Raw genomic sequence first — 14,975 nt, 5'->3', positions numbered from 1 at the left:
TGTCCACTCCAGGCTCAGGTAAGGAGCTGACAGGACTTGGACAGAAATGCAGACAGAAAGATTGGAAACCAAAGCAGCAAGCAGGACCCCAGCACAGTAAGTCACATTGGAAACTAAAGCAACAAGCAGGACCCCAGCACAGTAAATCACATTGGAAACCAAAGCAACAAGCAGGACCCCAGCACAGTAAATCACATTGGAAACCAAAGCAGCAAGCAGGACCCCAGCACAGTAAATCACATTGGAAACCAAAGCAGCAAGCAGGACCCCAGCGCAGTAAATCACGTCCGTTTTCACCATCCCAAGAATTTGCAAGAAAATCAGACCTACCACACCCCAGTTAAAATGTGTGGAATGTAATATGGTATTTAAGAAATGGTCATCAGGCCGGGCGGTGGTGGCGCACGCCTTTAATCCCAGCACTAGGGAGGCAGAGGCAGGCGGATCTCTGTGAGTTCGAGGCCAGCCTGGTCTACAACAGCTAGTTCCAGGACAGGAACCAAAAAAAAAAAAAAAAGCTACGGAGAAACCCTGTCTCAAAAAATCCAAAAAAAAAAAAGAAAGAAAGAAAGAAATGGTCATCAGGAGAGGCAACTCAGCGGTTAACAGCACTGGCTGCTCTTCCAGAGGACCTGGGTTTAATTCCCAGCACCCACATGACAGCTAGCAACTCTCTGGAACTCTTGTTCCAGGGGATCTGACTCCCTCACACAGACACACATGCAAGCAAAACCTCAATGTACATAAAGTACAAATAAATACATTATTTAAAAACAAAAACCAAAAAATTTAGCCAGGTGGTGGTGGCAGCGCAAGCCTTTAATTCCACCCAGCATTCAGGAAGCAGGGGCAGACAGATCTCTCAGCCTGGTCTACAGAGCGAGTTCCAGGACAGCCAGGGCTAAACAGAGAAACCCTGTCTCAAAGAACAAAAAGAAGAAAAAAAGGTTCTCATCAGGGATTTCAAAGGCTTTGGATTGGTTTGTAACTGTCTGCCAGTTTGTAGTAAGTGAAAGCCCTCTGTCTTGTTATATGGGCCGTCTGCACTCATTACGAGTCACGGCTGCTGCACGCTTGTGAGCCGCTCACCTTTGACGTGTTCATAGCTCCTTCGTTTAAAAGTTTGTTCCTTCTTTCAGGAAATGGCCAGCCTCAAACGGCAGTTCACGGAGCTCTTGTCCGACATCGGCTTTGTGAAAGAGGGACTCAGAGCAAGGGAAATTGAGAAAATGGCCCAAGGAGGAGATGGCGTCCTGGACGCCACAGGAGAAGAGGTAAAGCAGTATGCTTGTCTGGTTCACTTCAGTGCCATCGCCGGCAACTGAAATGTGGCCTGTGGCGTCACGGCCAGTCTTCACTTCAGCCCAGTGAGCAGGGGTTAGCCCGCTCCTGATTTCCCCTGCCCACAAATGTGTCCATTCTGTGTAATTACACAAGTAGTTCTTCTTCCAGATGAACTTACGTTCCTTTGTTCTGAAGCAATCAGTATTGGCTGGAGCGTCTCAGCATCTCACAAACCAGGCTCTCTCTCCAGGGTGCTTATCAGCACTGCCAGCGTTTGTTTGTTTGTTTAAACCTGTACAAAAAGAGTTCACTTAGGTCGTGCTGGGAGCTGCAGGGCTTGCCAGCAGTTTCACCTTGGCTCTAGCGAGGGCTCCCTTAATCACCTCACAGTCTAGACACTGACTTTACAACTAACTGCTTTGCATGCATCTAGAATCGTTGTGGGCTCTTTAAAATGTGTCCTGTGTGACTATGGTCTGGGAGATTTATTTTCTGCTTAGAAAGAAATTTTATAATTGATAAAAAAAAAAGTAGATACTTTTTTTGTTTTAAGATAGACATCAAACAAAATGGCTAGGTGTGGTGGTACACACCTCTAATCCTAGCACTTGGAAGGCAGAAGCCAATGGATTTCTGTGAGTCCAGGGCCAACCAGGGCTACATAGTGAAACCCTGGTTCACAAAGAAGAAAGAAAGAAATATAATGTCAAACCTGCAGAAAACATCTCCTATGGACAATGCTGTGTTTCTCTCCCAGGCCAACACGAATGCTGAGAACCCCAAGCTGATATCTGCGGTGCTGTGTGCTGCTCTCTATCCAAACGTAGTGCAGGTAACAGCACCCTTTTCCTGAACCTTCCTCTGTCTTGTTTTATGAGCAACCAAAGGATAAACTTAAAATATGCTCCTTAGTCATCTTCAAGAGATACACACAGCCCACAAGGTTTCCCCGTTCATTCATTCTCCCAATCTATAAGGACACATATTTTGTATAAAATGAGGATGTAGGTGAACCGACAATGCACACACAAAGAATGCCCGTTTAGTAGTACAAAGAAATGCAAGTTTACACAAAGAAATAGACTTCTTTACTTTTAAAGATGGCACACAAAAATTTAATGGTTAATGCTGTTGCCGAGTGAGTCCTTAAATTACCACTCTGGATGAGGGTAAAATTTATCTATCATCTTAACTGTGCTTTATTTCTAGGACTATTAGAGAAATTTTGCAAATGTGCATAAAGATAGAGCCAGGAGAACACTGACTCAGCAGACCATCTAAGTTTACAGTAGCATGTACCAGGTGTGTGGTGCACACCTGAAATCACGGCACATGAGAGATAGAGGCAAGGATTAGAAGTTCAAAGACAGCCTCAGCCACACAGTTTAAGGCCACATGGACTACATGAGACCCTTTCCTTTTTTTTATTGATATTTATTGAGCTCAACATTTTTCTCTGTTCCCCTTCCTGTCGCTACCCTCCCCACTTCAACCCTCCCCCAAGGTCCCCATGCTCCCAATTTACTCAGGAGATCTTGTCTTTTTATACTTTCTACTTCCCATGGAGATTAGATCAATGTAAGTCTCTCTTAGTGTCTGCATTGTTGTCTAAGTTCTCTGGGGTTGTGGTTTGTAGGCTGGCTTTCTTTGCTTTATGTTTAAAAACCACCTATGAGTGAGTACATGTGATAATTATCTTTTTGGGTCTGGGTTACCTCACTCAAAATAATGTTTTCTAGCTCCATCCGTTTTCCTGCAAAATTCAAGCTGTCATTATTTTTTTTCTGCTGTGTAGTAGTACTCCATTGTGTAAATGTACCACATTTTTCTTTTCTTTTTTTTTAAATTTATTTATTTATTATGTATACAATATTCTGTCTGTGTATATGACTGCAGGCCAGAAGAGGGCACCAGACCTCATTACAGATTTTGTGAGCCACCATGTAGTTGCTGGGAATTGAACTCAGGACCTTTGGAAGAGCAGGCAATGCTTTTAACCTCTGAGCCATCTCTCCAGCCCCACATATTTCTTATCCATTCTTCAGTCGAGGGGCATTTAGGTTGTTTCCAGGTTCTGGCTATGACAAACAAAACTGCCATGAACATGGTTGAGCACATGTCCTTGTGGCATGATTGAGCAACCTTTAGATACATACCCAAAAGTGGTATTACTGGGTCTTGAGGAAGGTTGTTTCCTAATTTTCTGAGAAATCGCCACACTGACATCCAAAGGGGTTGGACCAGTTTGCATTCCCACCAGCAATGCAGAAGTGTTCCCTTTTCCCCACAACCTCTCCAGCATAAGTTGTCATCAGTAGTTTTGATCTTGGCCATTCTAACAGGTGTAAGATAGAATCTCAGAGTTGTTTTGATTTGCATTTCTCTGATGACTAAGGATGTTGAACATTTCCTTAAGTGTCTTTCAGCCATTTTAGATTTCTCCGTTGAGAATTCTCTTTTTAGGTTTGTACTCCATTTTTTTTTATTGGATTATGTGATCTTTTGCTGTCCAATTTCTTGAGTTCTTTGTATATTTTGGAGATCAGACCTCTGTCTGATGTGGGGTTAGTGAAGATCTTTTCCCATTCTGTAGGCTGTCGTTTTGTCTTGTTGACCGTGCCCTTTGCTTTATAGAAGTTTTTCAGTTTCAGGAGGTTACATTAATTGTTTCTCTCAGTGTCTGTGCTGCTGGGGTTCTATTTAGGAAGTGTTCTTCTATGCCAATGCGTTCAAGTGTACTTCCCACTTCTCTTCTATGAGGTTCAGTGTGACTGGCTTTCTGTTGAGGTCTTTGATCCATTTGGGCTTGAGTTTTGTGGATGGTGGTAGATATGGGTCTGTTTTCATTTTTCTACATGTTGATATCCAGTTATGTCAGCACCACTTGTTAAATATGCTGTCTTTTTTTATTTGATATTTTTTGATCAGGTGTTCGAAGATGTGTGGATTGATACCCGGGTCTTCTATTCCGTTCCATTAGTCCTCCTGTCTGTTATTATGCCAGTCCCAGGCTGTTTTCAGTACTGTAGCTCTGTAGTAGAGTTTGAACTCAGGGATTGTGATGCCTCCAGAAGTTCTTTTATTGCCCAGGATTGTTTTGCTATCCTGGGTTTTTTGCTTTTCCAAATGAAGTTGAGTACCGTTCTTTCAAGGTCCTTAAGGAATTTTGCTGGGATTTTGATGGGCAGAGACCCTTTCTTAAAAAGAAAAAAATTGCTGGGCAGTGGTGACATGTGCCTTTAATCCCAGCACTTGGGAGGCAGAGGCAGGTAGATCTCTGTGAGACAGTTTAATGGTGAAATTACAGATACTTAGAATGAGGTATTATATAACTCTTGATAACAATTCTTTAGGAAAATCTTGAACAAATATAAAAATGTGTTCAGTAAACAAAGTTTAAAAGGAAGCTCTTTGGCTAGACGATGTTGACACACACCTTTAATCCCAGACTCAGGAGGCAGAGGCAGCTGGGTCTCTATGATTTCAAGGCCTGGCCTACAAAGTGAGTTCCAGGACAGCCACAGAAACCCTATCTCAGGAAAAAGAAAAAAGCAAGCTATACAGCAGTCCTGGGCCAGAGATGGGTCAGTGGGTCAGTGGGTAAAGGTGCTTGCCTTGAAGCCTACATTCTGAGTTTGATCCCTGGGACCTACATGGTGGAAGTAGAGAAGCAGCTCATGCAAGCTGTCCTCTGACCTCCACATGACATGCATGCCTGCACACACGCGCACACACACACACACACATGCACACCAGTACTAGAGAGATGAGACAGGAGGAGGACCATGGGTTTGAGGCCAACCAATCTATATAGTAAGTTCCAGGATAACCTGGGTTGTACAGTGAGACCCTGCCTTGAAAAAATCGACAACAAAAACTATTCAAACAAGACATGTTTGTGCCAAAGAATGAGTCCCACAGAGAAAATGTGTATCTACCTTTATAAATACTGTTGTATAGGTCAAGACCCCAGAAGGAAAGTTCCAGAAGACCAGTACTGGAGTTGTCAGACTGCAGCCGAAGTCAGCTGAGTTGAAGTTTGTCACGAAGAACGACGGATACGTGCACATTCACCCTTCCTCGGTGAACTATCAGGTCAGAACGGTGCTGTTTAGAGCGTTTGCTCCGCACACTGTCGGATGAGAGACGCAGTCCCTATGGCAGATGAGCTCCGTGACTGCAGTGTCCCAGCAGTACGAGCATGAGAGAGGACTGAATCTGTGTCAGCTGACAACCTGTTTCTGGAAAGGAGCGCCATGTTGAGAAAATTGTACTGTATACAAAAGTGCCCATTCCAGCTCTCAAGTGAAAATTGTCTCTTTTAATTAGTTTAAGAAGTCGTGGGCCAGGCATGGTAGCTCACACCTTTAATCCCATTACTCAGGAGGCAGAGGCAGGAGAATGTCTATGAGCTGTAGGCCAGTTTGGTCTTCAGAGCGAGTTCCAGGACAGCTAGGGCGCTCTCTCTCTCTCTCTCTCTCTCTCTCTCTCTCTCTATATATATATATATATATATATATATATATATATATATATATACTTTTTAAGAGGCATGAGCTACTTACATCATCAGCATGTTTTTGCCAACCCTTTAGCTCTGTTCTTCCTTCAGCTACTGCTGTTGAGACTGTGGCCTCTTCCCTAGAGACTAAAGCCATCCATGGTCACTGTAGCCTCCTAGATGTCAACTCTAAAGGGCTTCACCTAGTCCTCAGCACACTTGCTTCTCATGTGGTTTTGACGTTTCTAACTTCCCTCCTCTTGAAACAACAATGTTCATTTGCTCCTGAAGTATCCCCTCCTGTCCCTGGTCCCTGTCTCCATTACCAGGTTGCCCTCTCCCATCCCCCTAATCTTCTGGAACTCTCCCCACTCTCCCCAGCCTTCTGCATTATTACTCTTACGAATATCCTGATCCTTTTTCTTTTGTTTTTTTTTTGTTGTTGTTGTTGTTGTTTTGTTTTTTGAGGCAGGGTTTCTCGTAGCTTTAGAGCCTGTCCTGGAACTAGTTCTTGTAGACCACGCTGGCCTCGAACTCATAGAGATCCTCCTGCCTCTGCCTCCGCCTCCCAAATTCTGGGTTTAAAGGTGTGTGCCACCACCGCCCAGCTTCGATCCTTTTCTTAAATCTTCATATATGGAGTCTACTGTAGACTCCCACTTGACCCTTCACATCTGGCTCCTGGCCCTCAAAACCCACCTCCTCTATCACTCTGGATGCTGCAGCAATGCATACAATGGAACAGTGTTCCCCTGCACCAGCAGGCTGGTGTCATGGTAAGAAGACACACTGCTTCTGTCCCCAGAGTGATAGTCTCGTTCCCAGGAAACTCATGCTTACCCTGACATTGCCTGGCTGTGGGTGTAAAGTACCTGCCTGCTGTGGCAAGCCCTACATTCAATCTAGAAATGAACAGAGTTTCCTTAGTGTCTCTTTCCCCTCTAAATCCCTCTACCTCCTCTGTTCCATTGCCAGCGAGTATGAATTTGTCCACTGTTCTTACCATGTTATTCTGTGGAGTTTGATGCCTTTTTGCATTTCCAGAGTCTAGCATGATGCATGGTTGAAAGGAGATGCTCAGTGACGCTTCCAGGAGAGATGGAGGAGGAAGGAGCCAGGCGGAGTGCTGCATGCCTTAATCCCAGCACTCGGGAGGCAGAAGCAGGCCTGGTCTCCACACGAAACAAAACAAAGAGTAGAGGTGGATGCCAGTTGATGGTGGTGCACACCTTTAATCCTGGCACTAGGGAGGCAGAGGCAGGTGGAGCTCTGTGAATTCAAGGCCAGCCTGGTCTACAGAGCAATTCCAAGACAGGCTCCAAAGTTGCAGCGAAACGCTGTCTTGAAAAAACAAAGCAACAAACAAACAAAAAGCCCAAAGAGTAGAGGTGAAATGAGGTCTACCCATGGTGCTATTGAGAAGATGGTGGTGAGCCACAGAAGGGTCGCCTTGAGCTCAGAGGAGCCTGAGGACCGGGGTCTCATCCACTCGTCTTGACTGCATCTGACTTCAGGCAGCAGAGGCCTGGCTTAATGTCATTCCTCTTTTCCGTTAGCCACGTGGAAGACAACATTATTCACACATCCAAGCAGTGCCTGCGGTCTGATCTCTGCTTTGGGCTCTGTTGTAGGCTGTGACTAATGTGGGCATGAAGGACAGGAAGTGAACAGGGTCCTCCCTCAAGCAGCTTGTTTTGACTAGGGAGATAGGTGGGAAATAAGCCAATATTGGCCAATGGCAGGTGCCCTAGAGAAGAAGATACAGCAGGTATCAAGACTGAGAGAGGGGCCCTTTCCTACAGGGCAATCTGGGAAGAACCCTGAGTCAAAAACTATCAGGTCCTGAATGAAAAGCGAGCCATACAAATCTCTAAGGAGAGAACGTTCCAGTGCAGGAACTAAGTGCCGAGACCATGAGGTAAGAGTGTATTCAGGATGCGGTGGTGGCGCACGCCTTTAATCCCAGCACTTGGGAGGCAGAGGCAGGCAGATCTCTGTGAGTTCGGGACCAGCCTGGTCTACAAGAGCTAGTTCCAGCTGGGCGGTGGTGGTGCACGCCTTTAATCCCAGCACTCAGGAGGCAGAGGCAGGCGGATCTCTGTGAGTTCGAGACCAGCCTGATCTACAAGAGCTAGTTCCAGGATAGGCTCCAAAACCATAGAGAAACCCCGTCTCGAAAAACCAAAAACAAAAAAAACAACAAAAAAAACAGAGCTAGTTCCAGGACAGGCTCCAAAACCACAGAGAAACCCTGTCTCGAAAAACCAAAAAAAAAAAAAGATAAGTAAGGGTGTTTGATGCCAATCTGACAACCTGAGTTCTGTCCCTGGGACCTTGACAGGAGAAGAAGAAAACTGGATCCTGCAGTTGCCCTCTGACCTTTACATGTGTGCTGTGGCACATGCATGCACACACCTGTCCATACAGACAAAAACGTCTTTTTAAAAACTTTGTTTGGATACCACCAAAAGGTTATTTACTGTTGTAGGAACCCGGGCCTTGTGCATGCTAGGCAAATGCTCTATCACTGAGCTACACACCCCTCTTAACAGAGAGATGCTTGACAGTGTTCGATGCTGATTAGATGTCTGAATGGATAATCCAGTAGGTAGTCACACATAAAAGCATGAAGCTCAACGGAAAAGTAATTGAGAGCCCTTCTTGACAGCTTTGAAAGCCACAGGACTGGTGGGAATCGTTGTCATCTGAGGTCTTATATTACAGGTCAGACACTTCGACAGCCCCTACCTGTTGTACCATGAGAAAATCAAAACTAGCCGAGTGTTCATCCGCGACTGCAGCATGGTGTCTGTGTACCCCCTGGTCTTGTTTGGAGGAGGCCAAGTGAACGTGCAGCTTCAGAGGGGAGCGTTCGTGGTCTCCCTGGATGATGGGTGGATCCGGTTTGTAGCTGCTTCCCATCAGGTAAAGGAATAGCTGATGTGTTTAAAGGCTCAGGTCATGAAGAGCGTTGATGATGTGAAATGTACGACAGAACCCATGGACGGCAAGGGCGGAACCACATGAAGCAGAGAAGCACCCTAGTAACGGTGCCAGGAAGCACCTGGGGCAGGGATGCCCAGATGGGTTAGAATTGATGGAAAGGTTTAAAATCAGAGTCTCCATTATTTGGGAGGCTGAGGCAGGAGGATTACTGTGAGTTTGCGGACAACCAGAGTGACAGAGAAAAGCCTTGCTTCAAAAACAAACAAAACAAGCAGAATCTATAGAGAGAGGGTGTTGGGACTTCCGTAATATCATACAACTAAGCAAAAATAAGTGGATAAAAATCACCCTGATCACCTAAGGACACTACATACCATCACAAAGACTATTAAAACACAGCACTTGTAAACAATTAAAAATAAAGCATCATCATTTCCATTACTATGAAAGAAAAATGTGGTCAGGCTATAGCTCTTTGGCAGGACCTGGGTTTAATCTCCAGAACCACAAAAATAAAACAATAATTAATTAATTAATTAATTAAAATGAGGGGCTGGAGAGATGGCTGAGAGGTTAAGAACACTGACTGTTCTTCCAGAGGTCCTGAGTTCAATTCCCAGCAAGCACATGGTGGCTCACAACCATCTGTAATGAGACCTGGTGCCTTCTTCTGGCCTGTAAACATACACTGTGTACATAATAAATAAATCTTCAAAAAATTAATTAAAATGTATAGCGATAATCCCAGTCACCTAGGAAACAGAAACAAGAGATCAGCCTGGGCAGCACAGTAAAACCTTATTTTAAAAAATCCTGAGAATATACCTCAGTGGTAGAGCATGCAGTCAGCAGGTATAAACCTTTATATAAAATACCCCAGTACTATAAAAAAAAAGTGGAAAAAACGGGTGAAATTAATCTTAATGTAGTTTATTTAAACTAATATACCCAGGATGTTTTAATTTCAACATGTAATCAATATAAAAAGCTGAGTTACTTTATATTCTCTTTTCATATTAAGTCTCTAAAGACAGGGGTGTATTTACACTATTGGCACATCTCAGTTTGAACCAGACACAGGCACAGTTTATACGCTTATTCAAATAACTATATGTGACTAGTGGCTATCATAAATCAAGGGGCCAGGCACGGCTGGTTTGGTGCAGCAGCTCAGTGACAATAAAGGCCCTCTCAGCTTGTGGAGCAAGATGACTGCCCTAGATCCTGGCTCCACATCTGTAACCATGCCATCCCAGACGGGAGACAAACCTGCAGCCTCCCTCCTAAGGTGTGGCGGCGGCGTGTGCTTATAATCCTAGCATTTGCACGCTGAGGTGAGTGGTTCATTGTGGGTTCAGTGTGGCCATCCCGGGATACATAGTGAGACCACATAGTGAGAACCTAGCTAAACCAAACCAAAACAAAACAAAACAAAAAAACCCTTGCATCATGGTAATACCTATAATCCCAGAATAAGAAGTAACAGGAACTCTTGACCAACCTCAGCTTTATGAGGCTAGGCTGAGCTAGCTAGATAAAATCTTGTTCAAAAGGAAAAGAAAAACGGCAGAAAAAGACTGGTGAGGTGTCTTAGCAGGTAGGGGTGCTTGCTGCCAAACCAGGAGCTGTGGTCAGCCCTCAGACCCGCTTATGAGGGGGAGGAAATGGCCTTCTGCAGGTCATCCTGACCATCACGTACATGCTGTGGCCCAAATGCACACACAAATGCACCAAATAAAAAATACAAACATGGTTTTTAAGAAACTCCCACTGGGACTGGAGAGATGGCTCAGTGGTTAAGAGCACTGGCCTCTCTTCCAGAGGGCCCAGATTCAATTCTCAGCACCCACATGGGAGCTCACAACTGTCTGTGACTCCAGTTCCAGGGATCCAACACCCCTACACAGACAGACATGCAGACAAAACACCAGTGCACATAAAATTTAAAAAAAGCTTCGGCTGAACATAGGGCTCACACCTGGAATCCCAGCATTTTGGAGGATGAGTTGGAAATATTTGTGAGTTCGAGGCTACAGTCTGAGCTACAGTATGAGACTGTCTCAAAAACCTAACAAGGCTGGGGAGGTGGCACATCAGTAAAGTGGGTTTTTTTTTTTGTTTTTTTGTTTTTTGTTTTTTATGTATACAGTGTTTTGCCTGCATATCTGCTTGCAGGCCAGAAGAGGGCACCAAATCTCATTACAGATGGTTGTGAGCCACCATGTGGGTGCTGGGAATTGAACTCGGGACCTTTGGAAGAGCAGTCAGGGCTCTTAACCACTGAGCCATCTCTCCAGCCCCAAGTGTTTTGTTTTTTGTTTGTTTGTTTTTCAAGGCAGGGTCTCTCTGCAGCTTTGGAGCCTGTCCTGAACTAGCTCTTGTAGACCAGGCTGGTCTTGAACTCACAAAGATCCGCCTGGGATTAAAGGCGTGCACCACCACCGCCCAGCAGTAAAGTACTTTCTGTGTGAGCATGAGGCCCTGAATTCAGATTCCCATGCACACACCCACATGTATGTTCACATGCATGCACAGACACAAGGTCAACAAGCTGTACTCACAGGCTGGGGTGAGAGGGTAAAAGCTGCAGGCCAGCCCGACTACATAGCAAGAGCTTATCTTTAAACAAATAATAAATAGATGTGATAGAGATAAATTAATGATAGATAGATGTGTTTATAATGGGCCTCATTAGTATATTGCAGAATGATAATCATGATTGGATATTTCTCTGTGAAAACCTTCCCCTTTCCTCCCAGCACAGCTAACACTGCGTTTTCATTGTAGATAGCTGAACTGGTAAAGGAACTTCGCTGTGAACTTGACCAGCTCCTCCAGGATAAAATTAAAAACCCAAGCACAGATCTGTGTACGTGTCCTCGAGGTTCTCGGATCATCAGCATGATCGTGAAGCTTGTCACCACACAGTAACCCCGAGTGCGGGGCGCCTGCTCGTCACCACCCCTGCTCCCTGCGAGTCACAGCAGCACTTCTACCTCCGACTGAAGACCTGGGGCTGGCCCTGGGGAGCTGGGGACACGCGGCCTGAGTGCCCAGCCAGCCAGGCTCCACACCCGTGTTTCTGAAGGCGTGGGACACTCCCGGCACAATTTGGAGTGTCAGTGGTAGAACAGTCTAAACCCAGCCTGCCTCTTTGTGACTGCACCAGACTGAATGAGATTCACCTCATAACTCAAAAATGAGTGTTTAATACAAGTTTCCGTCTTACTCTGTATTCTTCTCCTACTTTTTATTATGCTTTGTCTATACATGATTGATAATCCTTTTCTCCTGTTTTTTATTGGGCATGAGAAATGTTTGGTTTGGTTTTCCCCCATGATAATAAAGGCTTAATGGAGAGAGCTTGAATGAGAGAAAGAAAATCATGTGCGTCAGGAAAATAAAGACTTCATTCTAGACTTGGCTGTGGAGCAAACTTATTGGCATTGCATTCTTATTCATAAAAGATCAGCTTTTTAAAAAGAAGTAAAAGCCTATCTTCAAAAGAGAAAAATCAGGCCGGGCGATAAGTCTCCTGTGGCCTAGGCTAGTCTCAAACTATAGTCGTGGATGGCCTTGAAGGCCTAATACCAGATTCTGCCTCGTAGGTGCTGGGATTACAGGAGTGTGTTAGTATGTGTACCTGACACAAAGTTCGTCTTTAAGAATCTGCTAAAAGCCGGGCGGTGGTGGCGCACGCCTTTAATCCCAGCACTCTGGAGGCAGAGGCAGGCGGATCTCTGTGAGTTCGAGACCAGCCTGGTCTACAGAGCTAGTTCCAGGCTCCAAAGCCACAGAGAAACCCTGTCTCGAAAAACAAAAAAAAAAAAGAGAGAGAGAGAGAGAAATCAGGCTGAAGAAATGGCTCGCTCAGTGGTTAAGAGCACTGGCTACTCTGCCAGAAGGACTGGGTTCAATTCCCAGCACCCACATGGCAGCTCACACCTGTCTGTGACTCCAGTTACGGAGATCTGACACCCCCACACAGACACACATGCGGGTAAAACACCAATGCACATAGAAATAAAATAAAATCATTTTTTGAAGCTGGGCGGTGATGGCGCACTCCTTTAATCCCAGCACTCGGAAGGCAGAGGCAGGCGGATCTCTGTGAGTTCGAGGCTGGCCTGGTCTACAAGAGCTAGTTCCAGAACTGTAGACCTGGCGGGTCAGTTAGTCTAGGGGTTGTAACCCGCCTGGCAGGTCAGTTATTCCGGGGTCCAGGAGAGGCGCTGCTATCTGAAAAGACATGGGCGGGAGAGAGGAAGTAGGCCAAGCAAAATTCTGTTGTCAAAGCCTCTGTTTATTAGCGTCATGGTTGCAGCTTATATAGCCCCTGGATGAGGAATTTGGGTTGGGATGGGGGGCCGGGGCGTGGGCAGGAAGGAATCTTGCAGCCAAGGTTGGAGCCGGTCACGAGGTTGGCGGCCAGGAGGTTATAATCGGTCAGGTCACGATTCCTCAGTCAGGAAGTCACGAGTTGACACACCTAGTTCTCTAGATAGTTGGAATGTGGGGCAGGTTCCGCTAACAGATAGCTCTCAAGGTAGTTGGGTGTGGGGTAGGCTCTGCCAACAAAACAGCTCTAAATACCATTGGGGTGTGGGGCTCTCTGCAAACTCCCCAGGACAATGGTCCCTGCAATATTTTTGGGGGGAAATGGCTCCTGACACAAAACAGGCTCCAGAGCTACAGAGAAATTCTGTCTCGAAAAAAGAGAGAGGGAGAGAGAGAGAGAGAGAGAGAGAGAGAGAGAGAGAGAGAGAGAGAGAGAGAGAGAGAGAGAGAGATAAACTCACAGAAAAGCAAGTTACTTAGTTCTGTGAGGGTACTAAAATGCAAGGTGGTCTCCTCTACAACACCCCTGTTAAAAGCACAACAACCCTGTTTTCATTCTCTAAACTTACATTTGAGAATCTTTACTCCAGCTGGGCAGCGGCGCACACCTTTAATCCCAGGACCCAGGAGGCAGAGACAGGTGGATCTCTGTGAATTTGAGGCCAGCCTGGTCTTGGTCCACAGAGTGATTTCCAGGACAGGCTCCCAAGCTCTTCAGAGAATGAAAGAGGAAGGTATCTTTCTTCCCTCTGGACAGAAGGTGACTCAGCAGTAAGAGCACTGGCTGCTCTTCCAGATGACCTGAGTTCAGTTCCCAAAACCCAAGTCAGGTGGCTCTAGCCGCCTACACACCTGCATCACAGTGAAAAATGTATTTAAGTTTTAGAAACTCTAGGCTGCCCCAAATTAATACATTTGAAGAGCTTAAACTAAGTGAATATGTTTTAGTCTCTAAAGCACCCACAGTATCCAGGTTCTGATCTGCTGCTGAAACTAAGCTCTTGTTTCAGAATGAATGGAGCAAGGCCCCTTAGAAGAAATAGAGACCTGTTATTTCTCCAAATGACTTTTTAAAAGATCTGTTTTTAATTAAGTGTAGGGGAGGGTATATTATACATGAGTGAGCAGATGCCCTTAGAGGCCAGAGCACTGGATCCCTGGAGCTGGATTTAGCAGTGGCCGCCAGGCATCCAACATGGAGGTGGCGCTGAACCTGGGTCCTCTGCAGAAGCGCTATGCACTCTTTGTTTATTTTGGTTCTAGTTTTTGGCACAGGGTTTCTCTGTGTAGCTCTGGCTGTCATGGAACTTGATCTGTAGACCAGACAGGCCTCCATCTCAGAGATCCGCCTGCCTCTGCCTCCGAGAAGTATTGCGCCACCACCGCCCAGCCTGCAGTGTGTACTCTTGATTGAACCATCTCTGCAGCCCAAGAGGGCTTTCTGTTTGATTTTGTTTTTAACAAATTTTGTCTCGTGATGCTACTGCAAAGCTCCTGCCGCTTTGGTAAGAACTCTGTCCAAGGCAGACCTGCAGCTTTTAACACAGGTTCGCCACAGCAGGTCCAAGTGGAGGTATCACACCCAGGACACTGAGAACTTCTCCAGAAGCCTGACAGCTTCCAGGCACATATCCATAAATACTGTCATCCTGTAACTGTATCTGAATGTGAAAATGGTTGGGAAACCTTGACTTAAAGCATGAAACAAGAAAAAACCCAGCCCCGCAGTGATGGCACACACCTTTGTTACCACCGCTTAGGAGGCAGAGGCGGGCAGATCGCTTGAGTTCAAGGCCAGCCTAATATACAGAGTGAGTTCCAGGACAGCCAGGGATACACAGAGAAACCTTGTCTTGAACCCCCGCGCCAAAAGAAAAGAAAATCGCCTGGGTTGGAGAGAGGGCTC

The 14,975-nt window shown here is 45.7% G+C and overlaps 1 protein-coding gene across 4 annotated transcripts in view; it reads left to right on the top strand.

Annotated features, from left to right (window-relative positions):
* Dhx57 (DExH-box helicase 57) overlaps positions 1–12,148 on the top strand; it is a 63,797-nt gene extending 51,649 nt beyond the window's left edge. For all 4 annotated transcript variants that reach the window (XM_075955847.1, XM_075955844.1, XM_075955845.1 and 1 more), the window contains exons 20-24: positions 1,140–1,274; positions 2,042–2,116; positions 5,245–5,379; positions 8,510–8,710; positions 11,519–12,148. In XM_075955847.1, the coding sequence (XP_075811962.1) occupies positions 1,140–1,274; positions 2,042–2,116; positions 5,245–5,379; positions 8,510–8,710; positions 11,519–11,662 (690 nt within the window). In that variant the 3' untranslated portion in view covers positions 11,663–12,148. The remainder of the gene's footprint in view (positions 1–1,139; positions 1,275–2,041; positions 2,117–5,244; positions 5,380–8,509; positions 8,711–11,518) is intronic.
* Positions 12,149–14,975: the final 2,827 nt, after the last annotated feature.

This window comes from Microtus pennsylvanicus, chromosome 21, assembly GCF_037038515.1.
Source record: "Microtus pennsylvanicus isolate mMicPen1 chromosome 21, mMicPen1.hap1, whole genome shotgun sequence".
Taxonomy (NCBI): Eukaryota; Metazoa; Chordata; class Mammalia; order Rodentia; family Cricetidae; genus Microtus; species Microtus pennsylvanicus.
This window is presented reverse-complemented; position numbering and strand designations above follow the sequence as displayed.